Genomic DNA, 22,004 nt, shown 5'->3' with positions numbered 1-22,004 from the left:
GGCCTAGTTCTCCAATGCCTTGCACCTTGTGTAGTCATTTACACCTCTCCAGAGTGAGTGTTACCAAACCAGTTCAGAATGGTAGCATTTTGTACACTCTTTCCATAGGTGTGAATGATTACAAGAGGTGCAAGATAATTGAATTCAAGGGGCTATTTGGGCTCAAGTTTGAACCCATACTGGTTTTACATCCATGGAATTCCACCGATGACAGAGCAGAATTTGGCCCCAAACCTGCTTCTTTATTTTGGTCATTAGCATTCATCTCCTTTAGGAATAGGTTAGGTTCTAAAGCTCAAGTAAGTATCCAAAACTTAAGACAATTCCTATAGATTCATTAGGCCAGAAGGGATCTCTGATCATTTATAGATTTTAATAAGGATGAAACAAGTAGGAGTCTATGAAAAAGTAATAGGTTCTATAGAAGTATATCATGTTACAGAAAATAATTGTCTCACTATAGGACTCTATAACAGGGATATTATTAAATTCTATGGGTATAGTTAAAAAGTTGTTTTCTTTTAAATCCATAAGGGAATGTTTATCTGGACATATCCAAACTTCCATGGGCTACCACACTTGCACAATCAGGCTCTTGTGATAGCTCGGTACTTCAGGCTTTGAACAGCAAACTTCACCTTTCTTGTGGTATTTTTAATTTTAGGTGCTGACCCAAACCAGGAAGAGCAGAACATGTTAATAGTGAAACAAATTAGTTCTCTCATCACACAATGAACATGGGTTAATTTCAAGTTTTGAACAAGAGTTCAAGGTGGATCTTGAAGACATTAATGCATCCCTAATCTCTGCCTGAAGGGAAGCGTACTGCTTAGATGCATGGGCAAATGATGGCATAGCATAAATATGGGATATGCCATTAAGTATTGAATCATAGCAGGATCTGTCGAGGGAAGATTCACTCACTGGATAGATCACTTGTAAGTTGTCAATTCTGTTACATCTCAGCATTTGTGAGGAGCTGGTCTATACCCATTATGGTGATGTACTGCTAGTTATGTACGTGGGCAGCTTTTGGACCCAGCCAGGGGAATAAAAAGTGTTAACTCAGCAGCCTGAGACAAAGGGGGTAGGATTGGAAGTGGCTTGGATCTTGCCTGTGGTTCAGGAGCAAGGTACTGGTGGTGCTGACTCAGAATGGAACATGGAGGGAGGGAAAGATAGTGAAATACCAAGGTACTTGCTGGACGTTTTTACATCTGTAAAGAGAGAGGATCAATGGCACTGAGGCAGGTTTGGTGCTTTGCTTTGCCTATGGCTATCAACCCTGGCACAGGGGGGCATAAAAACATACACACCTACCATTCACAGCATGAGAGGTTAGAGCAACAGGCAAATAGTCTCATCCATCTCTCCTTAGCATAGGTGAAAGTCATTTCCTTGCACTAACTCATTACATGTGAAGTAATCCCATGATTTGAATCACAGTCTATTTAGTGTCTGTGCATTAAGTGTAAAAAGAGTGGAGACACCGACAGATCCCTGCATACACCGAATTTGCAGAGATTACAGTTACACTGCTGAGGTCTGAAGCGCTTCCAGACTCAAGTTCCATCTGATGTATACCCAGCTTCAGCTTTTACACATGTGCTGGGATTTTTTCAGTGAGTGGATTTTATTTGAGGCAGTTCCACCCATTCTGCAGGTTTCCTTGTGTGATTTTAGAAGGCTTGCTCCCACTCATGTAACCAGAAAGGTGAAAATGTACACCATCCCTTAAGCAGCATAATACCAAGTTCCAAAGCACATGACAGATATACACATCTCATTCCAGTCAGCTGAATAGCCACCCACTATGAGAGCTCTGTTAGAACACAAGCAGTAGAATTGCAAAAGGCATACTAGTAATGTTCAAGTAGAGAGCCTGACCCTGTAGTTCTTATCCAGGTTGTTGAAGCCTCTGAGAATCTGACTCCTTTACTATGTACAATTATTGGTGCTCTCAAGTCTGCAGCATATTGCTTTAAACTTTTTTCATTAAAGACTACATATGAGGAAAAGTGGCATGTGTCTGAGTGCATTTGTGCCATGTTCCTGGAAATTGTGCTTTGGACATGAAATAGTTAAAGAAACTATGGCCAGCTAACTGTGCACATTAAAACAAAGAGTTGGCAGCTTCTGAAGGAAAAGGGCTTGTGCTCCACTGTTCAAACTTGTCTGTCAGCTCATGCCAGCACTCTCCACGGCTGCCTCCCCACCGCACCCTCATTACATGTGGTCTGCCTCGGCTGATCTGCTCATCTGTTCAGAGACTCGTCGGATAAGTCAGGCATTCTCCCTTCTCTCTGCTGTGGAATTGGATCACAAACCACCCCGCTTTTCTTGAAACCCTCACAGGTGGCTCTTTGCCTGTGGTATCATTTCTTCTCCCTTCACCGCTTGTCTGTTTTTAATTTCCAGAATGGAAGAAGCTGAACTGCTGAAGGAAAGATTCCAGGCCATAACAGTAAGTGCTTACAGTTATAACTCATGAGGATAGTCTTCGAAAAAGCAATGTATTAATGCAGTACTGTATGTTTTCTGAAGAATCATTTGTTCCATAAAGGAACAAGAAAAGGCATCTATTTCTGCTTGAAATGGTTACTTTTCCTTTATTTTTCTTTGTAGGTTATACGCTGTGATACAGTAAATTTTATTATGGTTTAATAGGTTTGAAGACTAAAGCCAGTGCACTGAAGTCATTATTATACCTCATATCATACATACGTAATGCTATCTTCATATCAGAGTGTGTGTGTGTTTGAAGGACGCCAGGTCAAAAAGCAGGTCTTCTTGAGCTAGAAGCTCTGCAACTGATAATTACCATATTTCACAGGCAAAAAGTAACTCTGCAGGATTTCTAATTTCTGCAAATGTTAAAGCTTAAGTTATAAAAGTCAGAAGGAAGAGCATGGGCTGACTGAATTCTAAGCTATCAGCTTTCTGTAGAACAACAGATTGAGGGATATTCATAAAGAATGTAATGTATGCCAAAGACTGTAGAAGACACCTTCATTCCTGCTCTAAACAGAATTCTGCTTTGAAAGTCTGAACGTTTTTTTGTTGGTTTTTTTTTTTTGGGGGGGGGGGGGACTTTTTGATCTCTTTAAAACAAGGAGCATAGATGGCGGAAGTTAATGTAACAAAAAAAAGTCACTCAGATCTACAGGACCCTGATTTAACCCCCAACAAAATCAATTAGATTAGAGAAGGGTTAAATTGGGGCAGACTTCAGCTCTGGGTGAGAAAAAAGAAAAGAAAATCTGTAGTAGGATAGTTCAGGTTTGATTAATTACAGGCAACCTTTAAGCCAGTGCCTTTATTTTCAAGGTCCCCCCCCCCACACACACACACACACTCTCGCTCTCTCCATGTGGTGGGTTAGCATTACATGATCTTGCAATTAGCTGACAAAGATTATATAGTTTGGATAAATAGCCAATGGCATTAAAAAACCTGACCAGCACTAAGCACATCATGGATAAACATGAAGGATCCTCGATGGAAATACTGATAAAGAGTTGAACTGGAGTTTGTTTTTACTTGTTGCATCTTAAAACACCACCCATCTACTAGACACTAGGTGGAAGCACAGCAAACAGCATATTCATTTAAGGCCTGATCAATTCCCCCCTAAGATCTTTGGATGCGTTTTCATTAATTTTAATGGGGTCTAGACCAGGCTCAAGCTGCAACCTGGTTTTCAGTGCACAGCCTCAAAGCTGAGAAGTTTTTTAGAGGGTTATCAGATGGAATAGCTGGAAGGGGTTGCACTTTTCTCTCTCCACACAAACACTTGAGAAGCAGTTTTTAAAGACTTGTGACCGCTTCCTATATCCTCTGCTGCCTATTATAAGGCATGGGGAGTCAGGCTTGGGATTTTAGCCAGGTTCTTATATATTGCACTTGCTGCCTGAAGCAAATACTTGCCCCTAACTGTAGAATCTGTAATATTTGCCATAGCAAACTCAAACTGAGACAAAAACCAGGGCTAAGTCCTCCCTTCCATGGGAAAAGGTCCTGGTGATGTCAAGGAATTATGACGTGATTGGAATAACAGAGACTTGGTGGGATAACTCACATGACTGGAGTACTGTCATGGATGATTATAAACTGTTCAGGAAGGACAGGCAGGGCAGAAAAGTGGGGGAGTAGCACTGTATGTAAGGGAGCAGTATGACTGCTCAGAGCTCCGGTACGAAACTGCAGGAAAACCTGAGTGTCTCTGGATTAAGTTTAGAAGTGTGAGCAACAAGAGTGATGTAGTGGTGGGAGTCTGCTATAGACCACCGGACCAGGGGGATGAGGTAAATGAGGCTTTCTTCCAGCAACTCGCAGAAGCTACTAGATCGCACACCCTGGTTCTGGTGGGTGACTTTAATTTTCCTGATATCTGCTGGGAGAGCAATACAGCAGTGCATAGACAATCCAGGAAGTTTTTGGAAAGTGTAGGGGACAATTTCCTGGTGCAAGAGCTAGAGGAGCCAACTGCGGGGGAGCTTTTCTTGACCTGCTGCTCACAAACTGGAAAGAATTAGTGGGGGAAGCAAAAGTGGATGGGAATCTGGGAGGCAGTGACCATGAGTTGGTTGAGTTCAGGATCCTGACACAGGGAAGAAAGGTAAGCAGCAGGATACGGACCCTGGACTTCAGGAAAGCAGACTTCGACTCCCTCAGGGAACGGATGGGTAGGATCCCCTGGGGGACTAACATGAAGGGGAAAGGAGTCCAGGAGAGCTGGCTGTATTTCAAGGAATCCCTGTTGAGGTTACAGGGACAAACCATCCCGATGTGTCGAAAGAATAGTAAATATGGCAGGCGACCAGCTTGGCTTAACGGTGAAATCCTAGCGGATCTTAAACATTAAAAAGAAGCTTACAAGAAGTGGAAGGTTGGACATATGACCAGGGAAGAGTATAAAAATATTGCTCGGGCATGTAGGAATGAAATCAGGAAGGCCAAATTGCACCTGGAGCTGCAGCTAGCAAGAGATGTCAAGAGTAACAAGAAGGGTTTCTTCAGGCATGTTGGCAACAAGAAGAAAGCCAAGGAAAGTGTGGGCCCCTTACTGAATGAGGGAGGCAACCTAGTGACAGAGGATGTGGAAAAAGCTAATGTACTCAATGCTTTTTTTGCCTCTGTCTTCACTAACAAGGACAGCTCCCAGACTGCTGCGCTGGGCATCACAACATGGGGAGTAGATGGCCAGCCCTCTGTGGAGAAAGAGGTGGTTAGGGACTATTTAGAAAAGCTGGACGTGCACAAATCCATGGGGCCGGACGAGTTGCATCCGAGAGTGCTAAAGGAATTGGCGGCTGTGATTGCAGAGCCATTGGCCATTATCTTTGAAAACTCGTGGCGAACGGGGGAAGTCCCGGATGACTGGAAAAAGGCTAATGTAGTGCCAATCTTTAAAAAAGGGAAGAAGGAGGATCCTGGGAACTACAGGCCAGTCAGCTTCACTTCAGTCCCCAGAAAAATCATGGAGCAGGTCCTCAAGGAATCAATCCTGAAGCACTTACATGAGAGGAAAGTGATCAGGAACAGTCAGCATGGATTCACCAAGGGAAGGTCATGCCTGATTAATCTAATCGCCTTCTATGATGAGATTACTGGTTCTGTGGATGAAGGGAAAGCAGTGGATGTATTGTTTCTTGACTTTAGCAAAGTTTTTGACATGGTCTCCCACAGTATTCTTGTCAGAAAGTTAAAGAAGTATTGGCTGGATGAATGCACTATAAGGTGGGTAGAAAGTTGGCTAGATTGTCGGGCTCAACGGGTAGTGATCAATGGCTCCATGTCTAGTTGTCAGCCGGTGTCAAGTGGAGTGCCCCAGGGGTCAGTCCTGCGGCCGGTTTTGTTCAATATCTTCATTAATGATCTGGAGGATGGTGTGGATTGCACTCTCAGCAAATTTGCGGAGGATACTAAACTGGGAGGAGTGGTAGATACGCAGGAGGGCAGGGATAGGATACAGAGGGACCTAGACAAATTGGAGGATTGGGCCAAAAGAAATCTGATGAGGTTCAATAAGGATAAGTGCGGGGTCCTGCACTTAGGACGGAAGAACCCAATGCACAGCTACAGACTAGGGACCGAATGGCTAGGCAGCAGTTCTGCGGAAAAGGACCTAGGAGTGACAGTGGACGAGAAGCTGGTTATGAGTCAGCAGTGTGCCCTTGTTGCCAAGAAGGCCAATGGCATTTTGGGATGTATAAGTAGGGGCATAGCGAGCAGATCGAGGGACGTGATCGTTCCCCTCTATTCGACATTGGTGAGGCCTCATCTGGAGTACTGTGTCCAGTTTTGGGCCCCACACTACAAGAAGGATGTGGATAAATTGGAGAGAGTCCAGCGAAGGGCAACAAAAATAATTAGGGGTCTGGAACACATGACTTATGAGGAGAGGCTGAGGGAACTGGGTTTGTTTAGTCTGCAGAAGAGAAGAATGAGGGGGGATTTGATAGCTGCTTTCAACTACCTGAGAGGTGGTTCCAGAGAGGATAGTTCTAGACTATTCTCAGTGGTAGAAGAGGACAGGACAAGGAGTAATGGTCTCAAGTTGCAGTGGGGGAGGTTTAGGTTGGATATTAGGAAAAACTTTTTCACTAGGAGGGTGGTGAAATACTGGAATGCATTACCTAGGGAGGTGGTAGAATCTCCTTCCTTAGAAGTTTTAAGTTCAGGCTTGACAAAGCCCTGGCTGGGATGATTTAATTGGGGATTGGTCCTGCTGTGAGCAGGGGGTTGGACTAGATGACCTCCTGAGGTCCCTTCCAACCCTGATATTCTATGATTCTATGAAAAGCAGTAGTGGAAGTACTTGGGAACAGTTCTAGATCACGGTGTTTCCTTGGCCTCATCCCATTAGGGTGACATTTCCCTCCCTGCAGAAGAGATGAGGGTGTGTCCTTAAAAGGCTATTGTCTACTTGGATGAACAACAAGCACTCCCAGGAATCCTTGTAAAAGCAAAGGTGCACAGGCTGGCTGGTTTGCTGTTCTGATAGCTCTAACAATACGGACCCTCTGCTGGGGGACCTCGCAGACAGGAGAAGAAGATGGAACTGCTGGGAATGAAAGACTATGGGTGCATTAGGACTTCTGTGTCAGATAACATTGATAGGGTCTGTATTTTCTTATGAAGTATACTTCTCCAGCTCTGGTGGTGGAGGAGACCGTGGAGAGTGCTAAACGTTGGCTCCACGCTACCAAAGATACACATTCACAAGCAGTGGAACCGCAAAACCATATACAGTTAGCCTGGATTGGAAATTGGAAGATCCATGATGTGAGACTGCTGTCTCTTCCCTTCCCCTCCCACAGGGTTTGCACAGATTCCTCCCCTCCGCACATGAATTTTGAAGGGCTTAAGGTGACCCTGAGTATTTAGTTAGGCAAGACTCCCATAGACTACAATGGGAGTCAAAAATTAAGGCACTGGGCCATGTCCCACTTTGGTATATGGATGAGAGAAAGTGGCGTAGGTGCCTCTTCACCCTCACACAAACAGGGCAGCTCTCTCTCCCCATTATGAAGAGTGCTAAGAGGAGCCTTGCCTGTAAGCCTCATCTTCAAGGAGTGTCCATACCCAGCTGACTAATACTTAACATTCATTCATTCAAAAAAAAAAAAGGAGTACTTGTGGCACCTTAGAGACTAACACATTTATTAGAGCATAAGCTTTCGTGAGCTACAGCTCACTTCATCGGATACATGCAGTGGGAAAATTTCCCACTGTATACATTCGATGAAGTGAGAAAATTTCCCACTGTATACATTCAATGAAGTGAGCTGTAGCTCACGAAAACTTATGCTCTAATAAATGTGTTAGTCTTTAAGGTGCCACAAGTACTCCTTTTCTTTTTACGGATACAGACTAACATGGCTGCTACTCTGAAACCTAACATTCATTCAGTTATTTAAAATGTTCAAACCGCTGTGCAGACCCTGTACAGACAGCAGTAAGATCTAGACAATGCACAGCAAAGTGCAGCTTAGGGAATGCCCCAACCTGCTTTAAATCCTTTCATGACTAGCAGGCTGCACATGTACTCAGACTGTGTGTGGAATTTGGCCCACTGTGTTCAACAATCAATTTCAGACAAAGTGCTGTCCATACAGCACCAAAAATTTATTTTACTTTACTTAGTTAATGGGTAGTTACTTAGGGAGGTGTTAGCAATAGCCACAGATATTATGAAGGATGCAAGTACAAAACCTGAAGATGAAGCAGAGCATAGGAGGAAACATGGGGGTAAAGTAAAATAAATGTGCGAGGAGTTCGCTTAAAAAAAAAATGATTCCTTCTTTTAATGTTGTACATTGATCTCATTTTCAGTTGGATTGTTTTTTTTTTGTTTGTTTCTTTATTCTACTTTTATCCCTTTAGGATTGCCTTTTTGTATAGTATTCTTATACGCTACTCATCTGTGTTAGTTTGGATACAGTACAGAAAAATGGTTCAAGAGGAAATTATTGTTATCGCAGGATTTTTGTCATTTTGAAAGTGTATTTGCTGCCTGATTGTTTACTTTGACCTCTTAATGCTAAAATAAGATTTTTTTTTTAAGTGAGTATGTGGACTCCCAGGGCATCTTTCATAATTTACTATTTGTACCAAAGTTAGCACTGGTATATTTTAGCATAAACTTAAGCTGGGTGCATTCTCTGGCTTAAAGTGTGACTATCAAGAAAACACGTTCCTTAGAAAGTGGACCAGTCTGAAAATGTGTGTAGTCAGTCAGTTCAATGATGACGTTTTCAGAATCCACAAAAAGAGAGAGCCTGGAGTGACTCTGAAGTCCAAAGCATGATGCGCATGCTCATGAGCAGATTGGGCAGACAAAGTCATCGGTGAGCACCTTGGTAACTATAGCAGTAGTAACAGGTTTCAGAGTAGCAGCCATGGTAGTCTGTATTCACAAAAAGAAAAGGAGTACTTGTGGCACCTTAGAGACTAACCAATTTATCTGAGCATAAGCTTTCGTGAGCTACAGCTCACTTCATCGGATGCATCCAATGAAGTGAGCTGTAGCTCACGAAAGCTTATGCTCAGATAAATTGGTTAGTCTCTAAGGTGTCACAAGTACTCCTTTTCTCATAGCAGTAGTATGATGCTTTTACCTTGCAGCTAATAATCTATTATTGATGTCCTCTTCAAAGGCTTGGAAAGCTCTGAGTGTTGTGTGCTGATCTATTTAATGCAGCCTTCTCAAGATCATCCAGTTTTATTGCACCAAAGTGTATGCTGTTCTTGATGCTGTCCTTGTAGTACTTTCTGGAGCAGCCTTGAGTCCAGTGTCCTTGTGCCAATTCTCCATAGAAAATTTTTCTGGGGAGTCGATATTCAGACATCCTAATGAGGTGTCCAACCCAGCGTAATTGGGCTTTTCTCAGCATGGCCTAGATGCTTATGGCATTTGACTTTTGGAGAACCTCCAGGTTGGTAATTTTGTCCTGCCAGCAGATCCCCATAATGGTGAGCAGAGATTGCATATGGAAGTCCTCTAGGTGTTTGATATGCCATTTGTATGGTGTCCAGGTCTCACAGCCGTAGAGAAGAGATGTGAGCACAAAAGAATTATAACGTTTTATTTTTGTTGAGAAGGTTATGTTGTGAGATTTCAGGACTATGTTAAGTAACTTTCCTAATGACTGAGAAGCTTTCTGTATCCTATTCTGTAAATGCAGGCTGACTTAGTGACCTGTTCATCTAATGATTGGATTAATTCAGGAACACTTATACAGTGATATTAGGAAAGTTCTGTATTAAAGAAAGCTGTGAAGTTCAGAGATGGCATATTCTTGAAATCAGAATAAACGGAACAGTAAGAAATCTATGATAGCAGTTCTTAGCCAAAGCATATTTTATAATAGATGCTGCTGACAAACAACACCCACAAATATCTTAAATCCATTGGTAGTTAGGCAAATGAGTTACAGAAGAACAAAGAATCTTTGATGGATAAATGTTATAGGGACTGTGTCAAGCTATATTCCAAATCTAAACTCACCTTTAAAAGTTGTATCTTGTATCGCAGAGGTAGGTCAGTAGCACCTTTCAGGGAGATGGAAAACAGAAGTTATGTCCACTTGTCATTTGACACTTTTCAGAAGAGAAAGTGTGTCAATGCCAATTCACTTACTACATTCCAACATAAGGCAATCATACTCTGCCAAGCTACATTCCTCCCCGTGTACTTCCAATTGATTAGGTGTTTATCACTTGCTGTCTCCCCCAGTCAGGTACTGTTCCTACCAAGGGTCACACAGTTGACAGCCTTCACAGGAGAAGTGGCTGACTTTCAAAAGCAAATGAAGGGTTTCTCTGATAGCACACTAGCAATCCCTGTGTCTTGAGGCTACATCTCCATTAAGGCAGGTCCAACATCAATCAAACACACATGTTCCATCTCAATCATAAGGGGGAAAATAAACCATCACTGCAGGGCAGTTTCCTTAGTCATGGCCCCTAACTGTAATGCCAAAACAGGGCAGCCTCTCCCCACCCCTACCCCAAAATGTTCATAAATGATCAAAATATAAAAGGATTGCCTTGCACCAAGGAAGGCTTCTCGTCCCCTATTTACTCCTTTTCTTGCTTGGATCAGGCACTTCCAGGCAAGACAGTGGAGTAAAGACCAGCTCCTCTCCCTTCCAAAAAGAGACTGAGCAATCCTTTGGGAGATGCCACTTCCCTTTTCTCCACAGCTGTCACTTCCTCCTCCTAACAGCTAGGCTCATCCTGACTACTCTTTCCACCAGGTTTGGCAGCTCAGGTAGTCTTTGAGAACCAAACGTCTTCCTCTTTTCCCAGTAGAAGGGCATAGCCTTTTCCTAAGTGACGTGGGAGGACCATACACCCCTGTCAGAGATCCCTATATGCAGTCTTTTATAACCTCTAGTCATTACATCAGTTTTTACTATGGTGCATCAGTTACTGTATAGAACAGCAGGTGAGACATGAGTTAGTTATTGCCCTACCACACATTAATGTAAATGAATAGGTGCCAAAGTTGTTATATCTAATAGCAGTACTTTGTGGAAGCAATGATTGGCAGCAGAGTGGCCCGTTAGGGGTGCTTGTAATGGTACAAGTTACTCTGTGCTTGATTCAATGCCCACTGAAGTCAATAGGAGTCTTTCTTTTTACTTCAAAGGGAGTTGGATTAAGTCATCTATCACCATTGTATGTTCTCCCCTGATTCAGGAGGCTACTGAAAGTGGTACTGGAACAATTTTTATAGTGCGGGTACTGAGAGCCATTGAACCAAACTGTATATGATGAAAAACACTTTAAGCCAGGGGGTGCAGCAGCACCCCCAGCATCTATGCCACTGGGCGCCAAATCAGTAGTCTCCTGGTGACCGGTAGAGCAGCCACAAGTTTATTTTATATTATGGCAGCTATCTGTGGCTCCAAGAGGTCATCCCAGCAGGTGAGAATTGCCTGGGTGTAGGGACATTCCAGGCATAACCCTTTCCCTTAGCCATGACCTCTGTGCTGTAAATAGGAAGGAAGATGGTGCTGTGGTGGTGCTGTATCACTTGAGAATTCCCCTCGGAGGTCCAAGTTAAAGCACCAAAGCAGTGACATGTCATTTTTAAAATTAATTTGTGGGTTTTTTAAATTTCCAGGACAAGAGAAAGCTTCAGGAAGAAATCACACAGAAGCGTCTTAAAGTAGAAGAAGAAAAATTAAAATACCAGCATTTGAAGGTATTATTTTGTCAATATCAGCAGCTTGTTATTCAACATTTCAAAATATCTATAAGAGTCAAATAATAAAACACAAGGAAAGTCCTAGCCCTGCTATTAGCATTAGGCACGACTGCTATAATTAAGTGTTGCTTCAGCCTTCAATCTAAGCGTCCTTACATTTATGGGTTTAAAACATGCCTTTACTGTTACATTTGCTGAACAGTTTTGAGTTTTACCAGGACTCCAATGGACTTTAATAGGCATCGTGCAAAAGCTTCACACAAAGGGGTTAATGTTGTTTGATAATTTTTGTATCTTAAAGTGAGATCAGAACCAGAAATAATTCCCAGCTTAAAACTGGGCTTCACATGTCAGACTGAGTGTGTTCCCATCATAATTTCAGCACAAAATGCAATATAATCATGGGATGCAACCAAATGGCAAATAACAGCTTCTTGCTAAAATCATTGAGTAGCAGATTATTTTTATCTAGCAAAACGTCTATCAATTTATTTAATGCATCTCCTAAATGAAATAATGTTGTGACCCTGTATGGGAAGCATATAGGAAAAGCGTCTGCAAATTTTGCACTGATGTCAGACTTGGCAAGTTCACCTTAGTATGGTGTTCAAAACACTGATGTGACCGGACAGCCTGGAAGGGCCACACTGAGAATGCTACACTCAGGGCAGACTCCAAGGATTAGGGCAGACAATACCTCAAACTGCGGGTTTATTCTGTAATTAGATTCACCAAGCCAGTAATAAAATAACTTCTCTAATACCATGTTGGTTAACAAGAACCCAAATACAGCCCCCTTTAAGCGTTCCACACTTGACTCCCATCGAGACAGCCAAGTCTAGTATAGTGAGGGGTTATTGAAAACCTGATCCACCATAGGTGAGTTTCACCAATCCCAAAGGACGGGACACTTATCCCCAGGTCAATATGAGTCTCAGATCTTACCCAATAATCACGCCAATCGTTAATAGCTAAATCTAAGATTTGAATAATAAAAGGAAAAAAAGAGTTGCAAATGGTTAAAAGATCAATATACATACAAATGTGTGTAAAGTCCTTGGGTCAGTTTCATAGCAGAGATGGTGTGGCTGCTGATTTGTAAAAGTCTTTCTGGAATCAATTTAGGCAGTCCAGATATAGAGTCTGTCCCAGTCTTTCCACGCATCTTCCAGGTTATTCCAAATCATTATTTGAAAGATGTCTGTTTTACAACTTGTACTTTCTCTGTTCAAAGTTTAAGCAGACTAGGGATGAAAAAGATTAGGCCCAGGGCTTCTTTCTAGTTCTTCTAGCAGGCTGACAAGCTTCCTCACAGATATTGTCACAGCAGGGCCTTCTCGGGAGGAAGAACACACAATGTATTCAAAGCAAGGTCTTTGCTTTGAAGCTAATCTTCTATTTCTTATGCATACACTGGTAAACTAGTTACACTCATTCACATAAGGCAATTAACCAGTCATGCATTGTAACGGAGATATTTAAACCAAAGACAATGTGGATAATATTATTAGTTTCCTGCAGTATCTTATATCTTTGATCTTAAGGTTAACTGGACACAGTTGCATACATAATTAAGGCAAATAAGACATGAAAGGGAATTAGCATCGACAAGATAATCCGGTTACATTGTTAAACTTCTAACAAGATATAGGTAAACACAGACCAATACACTTAGCGGCTACTCTTGATTCCTATTATTACAAATGAATGAGCTGATTGCTAGTCTAGTACAGCTCTTTGAAATTCACATACAAGTAGATTGTCTTGATTACCATTTCAGAGTAACAGCCCTGTTAGTCTGTCTTTGCAAAAAGAAAAGGAGTACTTGTGGCACCTTAGAGACTAACCAATTTATTTGAGCATAAGCTTTCGTGTAGCTACAGCTACAGCTAAAGCTTATGCTCAAATAAATTGGTTAGTCTCTAAGGTGCCACAAGTCCTCCTTTTCTTTCTGATTACCATTGTAATGCCTTCTGTTACATTGTTATGGTTCATACACAGGTTGGCTGGTCTGTCCGGTGTCACAACTGATGACTCAAATGCTCCACCTCTTCAATCATATTATTTAAAAAAATGGGATGACTATTTTCTCAGGCATCCCTTCTGCCTAGGACAGATTGGCATTTCAAGTAATTTAAATAGGACATAATGCTTGCTTCTTGAAAGTATGTAGAACTGATATTCTGCTATCATAAAGATCCTAAGCATATCTTGGCCCATATTAATTGCGTGTTTGGAAGGAGGCATCCAGCAAAGGAGTATTGATTTCAAAACCAGGGGTTTGGCTTGCTTTCCTGAACAAGTTACACAGAATCGCCTCTCCCACGACACAGAAGTGTATCTAAAACTGAAACATCTTCAAATTAAGCACAGGTAGCCGGTCCCATTCATCTTCCTCTTTCACCCACACAAGAACATAGGAAGCTGTGTTTGCCATGCTAGATCATTACATCCTTCAGTGCCATGTCCTACTGCTTTAGAGGAAGGCAGGAAAAACTGCAATAACCTGACCCGTTGTGCAGTGCTATATGTGGAAAAAGAAACTCTCTCCTCCATAAAACCTGCAACTAACAGACTGCAGGCAAATCATTTGCTTGTCCCGGTTTTAGCACATATACATATGAAGTAGTAATTTCAAGGGGATAATACCCTATTCTTATACACTTCAAATATTGACAGCACCAGAGGGCTCTGTTCTTGACTATTACCTCTAGGCCATTTGTAGGCAACCTGCAGCCCATCAGGGTAATCCGCTGGCAGGCCACGAGACAGTTTGTTTACATTGACCGTCCACAGGCACAGCCACCTGCAGCTCCCAGTGGCCGTGGTTTACCGTTCCTGGCCAATGGGAGCCGTGGGAAGTGGTGGCCAGCATGTCCCCGTGGCCCGCGCCACTTCCTGCAGCTCCCATTGGCCAGGAACGGTGAATCGTGGCAACTGAGAGCTGTGGGGGCCCATGCCTGCGGACAGTCAATGTCCGCAAAATGTCTCATGGCCTGCAATCAGCTAACCCTGATGGGCTGCATGCGGCCCGCAGGTTGCCCGCCACTGCTCTAGGCCCTACCTTGACTCAAATAGTGGATTTAAAAGATTTGTCTCTCTGTGTCCCCAAGCACTTGCAGTAAGTGAAATATCTTCCTATACTTAAGGAAAGGGAGGCCACGTGATCTTGCAATCACTGCAGCATGGCAAATGGGGCCCAGTGTCACTGGTGGCCAGTGATGCTCAATCCCATTTTAAGTCCCCTCTAGCTCTTCTTTCATAATAATGGTTTTTGCAACCTCCCATCATATTTAAGCCTGGCAATATCTACAGATATCTTATTTGCCATTCTCTGGGCTATTGAAACTCAAATATCTCTTTCCACATGCTTCCCAAAACAGAATACAGTATTAGGAACACGAGTGTGCCGCTATTTAAGATAGCATCATTGTAGTATATTCAATACTATTTATTTTCTGTCCTTATATGAACAAACTCAAGCATCCCTTTTGTTCTTATTAATGCTAGGGCATGCTGAAGGGCAACTCCGCCCCCCCCCCCCCGGCCACCTTTCAAGGACATGAAATTGCCTCAGTTTTAGTAAAAGTTAAGATGCCATGTGGAACTGGGGGACATAGTGACTATGGAGATTCTTTCCCCTTGTTCCTGGTATCTTAAAATACACAAAAACAATCCCTATGTTGCAGGAATAATGACCTATAATTATTTTAAATAGTAAAAGTGTACACACTGCCCTGCACAGGTGCATATTAAAGACAAGATCTTCAGTTGGTATATATCAGTCACACTAACTTAGTGTCTGGTCCTTGAGAGCTATTTTTTTCAGAACCCAATTGTATATGGGTATGGATATGGATACACACACACACGCTCACACAGTTTGAGGAGTGAGAGGGTGGGTGGGAGGGGAAGAGAAGAGAATGACTTTAAGGGCTCTTTAGTTTGTGAGCAGTAATTTCCTACCCCAATATTACCAGTGCATGTTCCTTGGTCACTGCATTAGAAACCATGTAGAAGCTACTTTACGTTGATCATGGTGGACAAAAAGACAGGTAGATGTGTCGCAAGTACAAGGCATAGTCTAACTTTCAAACTAGATGTGTTTGAAAGTTGCACACGGTACACCAAAGTGATTTAGGCATCTAACGCCCATTGACTTTCACTTTTGAAAATGGTACTTCTAGTCCATCTCCATTCTGCTAATGCAGAATATTTCATTCATTTGAATTTGTTCCCTATTACACAATTATCAGTACTTTTTCCAGTCTATCTTTCAATGACTCACACAATGGAACAAAGTTGTTCCTGATACTAAGACTGGATTTTTCCTTTCCTAATTTTGTCCTATGATTCCTGTGTGTACTCCCTGGTACCAGCCTAAGTACATTATTCTCTTTCATTAGTGTTTACTCTCTTCAGGTATTGTTGGCTATCCTATCCCACTTTAGTAGTTTCAGCTAAGCTACTAAAAGAGCTAATTATCTATCTTTCCCCATTAATCAAATCCTCTGTTCCCCAAATAACTTTGCTTGCTCTTCTCTGAACTACCTCTAATTTGTCAGTGTCTTTCTGGTAATGAAAGGTTTCAGAGTAACAGCCATGTTAGTCTGTATTTGCAAAAAGAAAAGGAGTACTTGTGGCACCTTAGAGACTAACCAATTTATTTGAGCATAAGCTTTCGTGAGCTACTCTTAGTCTCTAAGGTTAGTCTCTAAGGTTCCACAAGTACTCCTTTTCTTTTTGGTAATGAAGTGTCAGAATAGAATTTAATATCCCCATGTGTGGCCACAGCAGAGCCATATGGAGAGGGATTACCATCTCCTTTTCCATGACTGGTTGTATTAGCACACAATATATAAACCAAGATTATATTGGCCTGTTTTGCTTGCATATTACACAGCAAGCTGATCTCTCATTAACCATCCACTATCACCCCTAGATCTAGTTCAACATTATGGCTTTCCAGGTTTGTCCCTTTCACTGAATTGCTTTGTGTTGCGTCACTTTTCTCCATCCCATAACTATGGGCTACTTGCTCCTCTCCAGTATGGTGGTAGAGGGAAACAAGACTGGGCAGGTAAGCCCCCAACCTGAATGAGGCTTTCATGGATTAGCCCCCTTACAGCAGTCTCACTCCCGATCAGTTAGGTTAGAGCTCTGTGGGTCAGGAAAGGAGGTTCCCCAGGGCCAAGGGTAGCATGCCTCCCCTAATCAGAGGGCACATTAAATCTGCATGGGAGTGATTACTGGTGCAGCCAGCAGTAACTCCCCTCTGCACCTACAATCATTCCCATTGAGAGGATGGGAAAAGGTATAGGGACCAGAGCTGTGCGGCTGGAGGTGGCGTGCAGAGAGGATGGGACTCTCATAGTTCTGGGTAGACTTTCCAGCAGATTTTATGGATCCTTTCATTTTACCTGCTGAACCTGTCTATTCCCACCCCCTTCAATGTGTCTTTGACTCTCCGAGTGCTATCTCATGGAGGTCACATGTGTTACCATCCCAGGGGTTTATTCTGTGAGAATAGTAAGTGACCCTATTTTTAAAAGCTGTTAAAATGTGAAAAACTCAGACCTCTTGCTAGATACAGTGTATGGGTTTGCATTTTGCACATTGGGAAAATAAAATATGCATCTTATGACCAGCCACAAAATTTACATCAGACTGTGGAACACCTATGCAGGGGACAAAATGATGACATCCTGCTACATTACTCCAGACTTGTTCTGTGGTCCGTGACCAGCTATACCCCACCCACCCCCCGAGCATGCTCAGAAGTTTGTTCACAGCAGTGTAATCTATTGTCAGTACCACTAGCATGACAGAATATGAACCACACGGGGCAATGATAGCATTCCAGCCATTCTGAGAGTCTTAGCTGATCATATTGTATTCACATCCTTTTCCTCTACACAATGTACAGAAGCCAACATGATATCATGCACTCAGAGGTACAAACATACTGTAGCATGCATAACTTTGTACTGTACTAGAACCACTTTCATTCTTTGTAATGAAGGAAGAGCAACATGGCTCTGCAGAAAGTTTCTGAGTCCCTAAAGGCAGCTGGTATCGCTATACCTCAATGAATTATACTGGTTTCAGTGGAGCCATGCAGGATTCTTCTCTAGCCAGAGCTTCTCCCTTTATACAACAAACATTTCCAAATTATACAGCATGTAAGCCATTCATAAAAGTGTGACTAATTAAATAAAATGTGCAAGAAAGCTATTATAGGAAATTTACCCACATTTCTTATTTTTTAGATTATTGTACTAAAATGGATGGTGTTCTGTTTTCATAGGGATTATCCTTATAGTCCTTGTACACAAAACTTCCATTGATTCTAATAGACAATATGCATGTCTGAGAACTACAGGATCAGATCCTATGTCATATTTGGAAATTATAATCTCCTTTCACCAAAAGCAGTGCTAGGTCAATTCAAAGCAGAGCAATACCTGGAAAGTCATTACCCTGAAAGCCCTACCTATCATACACATTTAAATAAAAGATTCCTTACCTTAAATAAAAGATAGGTAATCAGACTAGATTATTGTAGGAATTGTCCTGATCTGGCAAGGGGAAGACACTCTTTGAGTGCCCAATCTTATAGATTCATCGATATTAAGGTCAAAAGGAACCATTATGATCATCTAGTCTGACCTCCTGCACAATGCAGGCCACAGAATCTCACCCATCCACTCATATTCTGGCTTAATCCCAATTATCTCCTTTCTGGTCATAGACTATCAGGGTTGGAAGGGACCTCAGGAGGTCATCTAGTCCAACCTGCTGCTCAAAGCAGGACCAATCCCCAATTTTTGCCCCAGATCCCTAAATGGTCCCCTCAAGGATTGAACTCACAACCCTGGGTTTAGAAGGCCAATGCTCAAACCACTGAGCTATCCCTCCCCCCCACAATCATGCCAAGACCAAGACACATTCATTGACAGGGCTTGGTGAAACAGTTACAGAAAGAGGATTGTGCTTGCCTTGTCAGATGTACACTGTCCTCTCTCTTGTTTTAAGTCTCTACCCCCCTTGCAATAAAATGATGTTCTGTTACTCAGAGTTACCAAATGCAAGTCCAATGGAGGCTGCATTAATATTCAGAGCTGAACAAATAATTGGGGGGTTTGGGGGCCAATGGCCAAATTTAACCCTCCCCCACCAAAAAAACCCCAAAATTGGTTTCTTTGAACCAAACTGGGTTTTTTTCAGTTTTTCCCTCAACAAACCAAATATTAAAAAGTGTTTGGGGGTGAAACAAAAATTTTGAATGGCAATTTAAGAGTGACATTTTGCACTGAAATAGCTTATTTCGAATATGCTGAAATCAACAGTTTCAACCAAAAATAAGGCAAGGATTTTGGGGGAGGGGTTTGGCTGAAATGATTTGCCAAATTCATAAGGTTTCGGTCACTCCAACGGTGTCTCTTTGAATATTAAATTTGTTAATGTAAAGAAATCCACCCAGCTCTAGTAACATTTTCTTTGCCCCCTCTGCACTGGCCCCCCTTCTTAAAGGTAGGGTCCCAGAGGTGATTGCTAGCTGGGGAGTCTTTGGCAGCACTACTGTGATGGAGTTGTACTGCCTCGGAGTTGAAAAAAGGACAAGGAGGCTCCAGAGCTAGTTTGGAGGCACAGGGCTTCAGATTCTGCAGGTCCACAGATCCACAGCTTATGGAGGCAAAAAGAGCTGGCCATTCTGCCACGGGGAGGGGTGAACCCCATCCTTGTGCTCCACAAAGGAACCATCTCAGGAAAATACTGCAAGGAGAATCACACAGATCCTCGATCCACATTTCCCCTCCAGTGGGTACTTCCATGGAAGAAAGTGAGGGATCCAGGTGTGTGTTAGCAGCCAACGTCCACCTTTGTCACATGCGTACATGGGAACAAGTTTGAAATGGGTCTTTTGTTTGCACTCTGTCCCCAATATACCCTCTGTCTTCAACTGCCCTCCATCAATAACCCTATGTCTAGTGCAACGTGACTAAAGATTTTCAGAATCAGCCCAGTCCAAAAAAATGGGTTGTGTGCCTTTCTTCTTTGCACAAGCACAGACCTAGCTTCTTGTGGTGGTTTAGTGGTGAACGAAACGAATCCACTTCCTGTCCAAACAGTTGTCATTAGGAAGCTGATGCTGTGCTGCCAAAATGAAGGAAGCATTTGTCAAGTTACAGATTGCTCGCAGAACACAGCAAGGGGTGAACAGACTAGGGATCAGCCAAGGGCTTCAGTACCCACCAACATCCCGGGGTGGCCTCCAATCTTAGGCTGAAATATTATGTGAACATAAAAGTAAGTCAAAATGCCAGTTTAACATCTCCTCCTAATTGTTTTCACTAGGCATTTCAATATTGTCCTGCAAGGCAAGAGGCATTATCCATCTATGGCCCATACGATCTGAGCACTTAATCTTTGCATTTCTCCTCATACCACCACAGTGAGGTAGGGAAAAGCTGTTCTCTTCATTTTTCAGATGGCGAACTAAAACACAAAGAGGCTAAGTGACTTGCCCAAGGTCACACAGGAGGTCTGTGGAACAGCAGGAATTTAATTCAGGTTTCCCAAGTCCCAACCATAGGACCACGCATCCTCTGCCACATCTGCATCAATCAGCAGCAGGTTGGAAAGATACAGGGAGTGCAGTTCTTAGGGATGGAAAGGCTATTCCTGGTTGTCTTCCTCAGGGCTACTCTTCCAGGCCTTCGAAGTGCAAGCACATTGAATTTGGCTTGGAGAAAGTTTCAAATGCTGATCAGCTCCTCACAGCTCAAGCCTATTTCTATTTGAAAATGAATCTACTCAGTGAAAGAAAATGTATATATGCGTGAAAATACACTTGTAGCTTCTTAGATGCACTTTGACAAATTAACACATTTCCTCTTATTTATTTTAGATTTCAGTGTTGAGTGCCTACACTTTGCATTCTAGATGTCTTTCATTTACAAAGTCTGGGCAAGACTCTCTACACACAGTTATGGGGATTTGCAAACTTTCACAAACACCCCAGAGAGAATTCACCTGTTGGAAGGGAGCTCCCTGCTGGCATAAACATGCCGGATCTGGGCCCTGTACCCAACGCATCCTTCCCCTCTCTCCCCACTCCCTCAGTCTTCCCAGCACAGGAACGCATCAGGATAGGAAGGGGCATGCTGAAACATATCTCTAACAACCCTACACCAGTGGTGCAATTTAGAGGAACCCAGCAGCTGTGTTGAGACTAGAGCAGCTCCTGTTCTTGCACCAAGCACAACTCTGGCATAGGAGAGACTATAGCCATCTGCCCCAAAACAAGTTCTCAGACAATGGGAGTAATAACTGAGTGTGCTTTATAATCCTGTGCAAAGTGGATCAGCAGCCACTTCATGCAGTTGACAAATATATAAATGAATAAGTGACTTAGAGCACCTTCTGTGTGATCAATTCACCAGCTCAAAAAAAATAGAAACCACAGATGAAAGACAGGCTTATGTTTTAATTAAGTAACGCTCATTAACAGGTGCAAAAGTCCAAACACCTACCACAAATGCATGGTTCCACTCTTTAACCAGCCATGAGTGCCACTTCATTCTACAGGGACTGGGATGTCTCCATCTGTACTGCTGTGGTTTTATCTTTGAGGGGTTTAAGGTTTAGCCTTACATTCAGGAGGCTATGATGGGGCACCACCCGCAAGCATGCCCCTTCACAGCCCACTACCCTTTTACTGTCTTGTAGTGATTTACTCCTGCACCAGAGTACTCAAAGGCTAGGATTCCTGCTTTCTGGGACTTATGTATTCATTCTCATACAGAGTCCAAACTCTCTAACGCCTCAGCACCCAGAAGAAGGGCAGACCTAATTCAGGCAGGCCTCCTTTTCTAAATTCAGGAATCCTACCACCTCCCCCTAGGTCTGTGTAATAACTCAGGTAGGCTTACACTGTTGGTATTGAAGAGTCCCACATGTCTTATCTTGGGGTCTGCTTTAATAATTCAGTCCTTCCAGTCCTGCACTGGGAAAGCTGAGCAGGTAACAATTCTCCTACTGTTTTTAGGAGCTCCTCTAAATAACCCTTGCAGCAGGAATTTTGCACACACAGCAGAAGACTGACCCAATGAGAAAAGGGCAAGGCAACCTGGGACTCTAGGCATGCCCTGATACAGGCCACTCCCCTACATCATAGCTCCACCTCTGCAGCCCCACTCTTGTACGACATTCAACCTCCAAGTGAGCAAGTGACACCTCTCAGAGCTATTGTTTCAGGCTGTCTGCAGATTCAGGCAGTCAT

The 22,004-nt window shown here is 42.8% G+C and overlaps 1 protein-coding gene across 1 annotated transcript in view; it reads left to right on the top strand.

Annotated features, from left to right (window-relative positions):
- The first annotated feature begins 2,419 nt into the window (after positions 1–2,419).
- The window catches only part of PALMD (palmdelphin), a 39,281-nt gene continuing 19,696 nt past the window's right edge, over positions 2,420–22,004 (top strand). Inside the window, exons 1-2 of the mRNA XM_077825211.1 lie at positions 2,420–2,464; positions 11,636–11,716. Coding sequence (XP_077681337.1) covers positions 2,420–2,464; positions 11,636–11,716 — 126 coding nt within the window. The remainder of the gene's footprint in view (positions 2,465–11,635; positions 11,717–22,004) is intronic.

This window comes from Eretmochelys imbricata, chromosome 8 (genome assembly GCF_965152235.1).
Source record: "Eretmochelys imbricata isolate rEreImb1 chromosome 8, rEreImb1.hap1, whole genome shotgun sequence".
NCBI classification, from domain to species: Eukaryota; Metazoa; Chordata; order Testudines; family Cheloniidae; genus Eretmochelys; species Eretmochelys imbricata.
Note: the sequence above shows the minus strand (reverse complement) of the source record. Positions and strands in the feature narration are given on the sequence as shown.